At 39.6% G+C, this 4,326-nt stretch overlaps 1 protein-coding gene across 4 annotated transcripts in view; it reads left to right on the plus strand.

The window, feature by feature from the left end:
* Positions 1-3,414: 3,414 nt before the first annotated feature.
* The window catches only part of KLHDC1 (kelch domain containing 1), a 26,769-nt gene continuing 25,857 nt past the window's right edge, over positions 3,415-4,326 (plus strand). For 3 of the 4 annotated variants that reach the window (XR_003398479.1, XR_003398481.1, XR_003398480.1), the window contains exon 1: positions 3,423-3,493. Coding sequence is in view for 1 of the 4 variants with exons in the window: in XM_026849295.1 (XP_026705096.1) it covers positions 3,477-3,493 (17 nt within the window). In the remaining 3 variants the exon portion in view is untranslated. Of the gene's footprint in view, positions 3,494-4,326 lie in introns of all 4 variants that reach the window. The other variant, XM_026849295.1, reaches the window with a different exon arrangement.

Below are 4,326 nucleotides of genomic sequence, written 5' to 3' on the forward strand. Positions count from 1 at the left end.
CCGCCCCCTCAGCCGGGCAGCCCCTGGCGGGCCGGCGGCGGGGCGCTGTTTACCTCAGCGCGGGCGCTGATTGGCTGCCGGGGCCGCGCGCCCCGCAGGGGCGGGCGTTTTAAATGGCGGCGGCGGCGCTGAGGGGAAGGAGGAGGGGGGTGAGGGGGCTTCTCCTTTCTCCTCGCTTCCCCTTCTCTAAGCGTAGGTGCCCCCGACCGGCACACATGGCTGCCGCCTCTTCCTCTGTTTTTGAGGTGTCTCCATGGCGGAGCGCGTGCTGGGGAAGGACTGGTAGAGCCGGTTTGCTTCTCTTTTTTCCGACCGGCCTGTGGTTCCTCAGAGAGGGCTTCTCATCCCCCTTCCTCTGTGGGGTGACGGCTATAATTTGTAGCTGTGTTTTTCGAGTGTGTAATTCGCGTTCTTGTTCCCGAGTCCCTGCATTTTTTACTTCTTAGTAGTTGTATGCTATGCTCAGCGTGTTTTCCTCGCTCAGAATGCTGTTCTGTCACTTCAGAGACAAGCCGGTGGCAGACTAAAACCACATCTGCTTTTTTTATCCCTTAGAAAGATCAGTATTAGTTCTGGCATGACTAAATCCTTGTGACTCTTAGCTCTGGGTTAATTCTGTCCAAAAAAAAAAAGAACTATGAGTGATATTACATTATATGCAGCCAGTTTATATTATGCACAGTGTCTGTGCATGTTAGCCCTAAAATGTGAAAGTAGCCATGCTTAGTATTCTGGCCCTGACAGGTCAAAGCCATGTTATTATTTTCAGTATTCTGTCTATATTTGTTAGAGGCTAAGGTAAACTGTGAAATGTGCAAAGCTAGTCCTCTGAACTCAAGCAAAGGATTCTGGCTAGGGGCTCCCGGATTGAAGTTTTAAAATACAGTGTAACTTCTGAGTGTGTGTAGTAACAAAGGGAAGGACATTTCTAGGGCACTCTGGTACTAGCAGCTAGTCGACTCTTGTTTCTTCCTGAAACACATTATAGTTTAGTTTCTAGAAGTTAGATTTAGTTGTTTTTTTTTTAAATAAAAACATTGGACTTAAGGATAGGATAGAGCTGGGTGGCTTGTGGAGTTTGAAGAGGTGCTCTGCACCTAAGCTGGATTTATTTGACTTGAAACGGGTTGTGCTGCTGGTGACTACTGAAATACCAAAAAGACAAACAGATACCGTGTACTGAAATACAAACCCTCAGCTGTGGTAGGTGGCAGGGTTGGCTGGCTGGGTTGCCCTGGCACACCTATCGGTGTGGCCAGGCTTGCCTGATATCAAGCTAATGAAATGAAGGAGCCCTCAGGAGCCTGTAAACTGTCCCCACATCTTCCCTTTTGGGGTCTTTGTTAGTTTGTATTTCTTGTGACTGCAAGTCATGTAAGGATTTGAATACATTGTAGTGTCAAGAAGTTAGCCACCTTTAGAATATCTTTAAATAGTGTGAGTTATCTGTGGCGTACAGGAAAATGTAGTGTCCTTTTCTGGCCTTGAACTCCATAATCCTCTGTATAACTATACAACACCTAAATCACTGGTAATACATGGTAGTTCTCTGTGCTTTGGTCTTTAGAAACTGAAGTTGGACTGGCTAGGGCAGTGTTTTCAAAGGTTTTCTAATAAAGGATCCTGGGTTCATGGCACAGGCAAAAACCAGACAATGTGAGTTAAGCTTAGAAGATAAACTTTGCAAACATTTTGAGTAGTTTTACGTATGTATTTGTGGAGAGAATTATGCAAATCATAGTTGCTCTTTAAGCAGCACTTCACACAGGTAAATTATTTTACATTTTTACATTTTACATGTTGATGGTGGACTGCTGCCCAGCCAATTTATTTTTGGCACCCCTGTGTTTGCTCAGAGCTGGTTCTGTAGCAAATGCTCGGCCTCTGACCGCTGACATATCTAGATTAAATTGGGTAGACTTCGGCACTTTGTGAAAGCTGCAAGCTGTGTTGTAACAGCAGAGCTTGTCTCATGAATTGTACCAAACATAGTGTCTGGCTGGCACCTTTCAGATTAAAATGTAACAGTAAAGTATCATTAAAAGGCAAGTAATAAATATCAGCAATTACATTGTTAATAATTAAATTTTGGGTTTGTATTTAACTTCTTTTCCTCACATTCATTTAATTTTAATCTTTTTTTTTTTTTTTTTTTTTTTATTCCCTCACAGTCTTTCATTTCTTTCTAATGCTAGGACAGTTATTAATGGTGGTGGTGTTACTCAGCCTGAGTGCTGCAATTGCATTCTTTTGGGCCTCCTTCTCCTGTTTGTTATTCTTCCTCATCGTTATTTCCTAAATTATTTTCCTCTCTTACATGGCCTCTGTTTGGGAGTCTTCATAGATCTGTCTTCCACAGAGGAATTAACTTTCTCCTTCATGTTAGGGCATAGGTTAAGCTCTTTTATATTTAACATTTTGTTCCTTCAGTCACTGCAAATGACTGTTCTTTTTGTGCTTTTCAGTTACAATTTCCTCTACATTTTTCCATTACTTCAAGAATTGCCTCCTAATTAAAAGTATCTCCCAAAATAAAAGATAATGAGTTTTAATTCAGGAGCTTCAAATCTGGTCTGGTTTATGTTGTTACACATCTTTCTTGGCAAAACGTTAAGTTGGTAAATCTGTGCCTTTAATGAGTGGGCCTGAGGAAGTTCGTTCTTCATTTTTAAAACGAGTGGTCTTTTTCTAACTTTCTGTGTAGTTGTTGAGTTCTTTATCCATCTACACAGCATGGCAAAGTCTCAGCTTCTGGAAAAGATAAAAAGGGCTTGTGGAATGAGGGGAAAAAAATCCTTCAGGGGAATAAATGCTTCCTTTAATAGCAGCGTTTTAACAGAGGAGGGAAGTGTCTCTGACAGTCTCTCTTAAGATTTTTGGATTTTTTTTTAATCCACAATCACGTTACAGTACTGTTGTGCTACTTGTTAGTAGCAGTTGTCTCTGTTTCCTCATGACTTAACTGTTCACCTGGGCTATTTTCTTACCTTCACAAATTGGCTCTTGTCTTATATTGCTTTTTTAATATTGGAACGCTTCTCCTCCTGCCTCTGATACACCAAACTTATTTTTTTTATAAATCACACCTTAATATGTGTGATTAAAGATGCTATTAACAATCAGCAAAGCTCGGTGACACCAGGAAAGGCCTAGCACAGTATTTTTAATAGCTTCAAAAAATGAAAAACATCTTTTTTGAACTTCTAGTACAAATTGTAAAATATTAGCATTACTGAGCTGCCTTTTTAAGTCTGTAATGATCAGAGCAATAATGATGGGGAATGACTTATGCTCTGGCAGATTATCTCCTTAAGATTATTCCACGTTGCTAAGTAACACGATTTGGTATTTCATTTTAAAACGTATGGTGTATAATGCATAATTGATTTAACATTTGCAAATTATTTTTTTTTCGGTTTTAGTCAATTGAAGAAAATGAAGTTTATCTGCCTAATGATGAGCTCTGGATCTATGAAATGGATAGTGGGTTATGGTAAGTTGCATAATTTATATTTAATTAATATATAAGTTGATCTTTGCATAGAGCTGCGGTGAAAAGACTTTGGCTACATAAGTTATTGGTCGTGTTCCCTGGAGTTTAAATAGCAGATGATTAATGTGAAGACTGAAGAACAGACACATGCACTTGCAAATTAACTCCAGGAAACACATTAGTTACTCAAGTATAATTGTTTTTTTCAAGAGAATGTTTGAAATGGTCAGCTTCAGGCTCTGTTGTTAAAACAGGTGCATTTTTTGGAGGCATTTATTTTGGCTTAGTTTTCCATACGTTAACTTTTGTGTTAAAAGGAGTGTTTAAACACTGGATATTTGGGGTCTTGATCTGTTTACAGTTATGTATTTTTTGTTATTACTTAATTGTGTTCTGAGTGTATTTGCGTAAAGAACTCATAAGTAACCAGACCTTGCACATCACTAGCAGTATAATCTTGACATTTTATATTCATTGGGTTTACATCTCATATGTGGGGAGAGATAACGATGCCTCTTTTTAAATTTTCCAGTGGTTTCTATTACAATAATTGCATTCAGTCTGGTAAAGTAGTATCCATTTGGGATTATATGTGGGTTTTGCCAGCTGTGTCTCCCACCTGTTTGTATATTTGGTGCATACCTGTATTCAAAGTAACAGTTTGGAGGGAGAAGGGGAGGAGGGCTGGGTCAGGAAGGTGTCTCACAGTATGTACAAACTTCCACATCTGTGTGATCAAGTCACTGACTTTGAAAACAACACTTTGTGTATGCTTAGCTGCAAAGTTCTACCAAGGGTTTTTTTTCCTTTTTTTTTTTTTTTTTTTTTTTTTT

Source organism: Athene cunicularia, assembly GCF_003259725.1.
Source record: "Athene cunicularia isolate RWA chromosome 5 unlocalized genomic scaffold, athCun1 chr5_part1, whole genome shotgun sequence".
In the NCBI taxonomy this organism is placed as follows: Eukaryota; Metazoa; Chordata; class Aves; order Strigiformes; family Strigidae; genus Athene; species Athene cunicularia.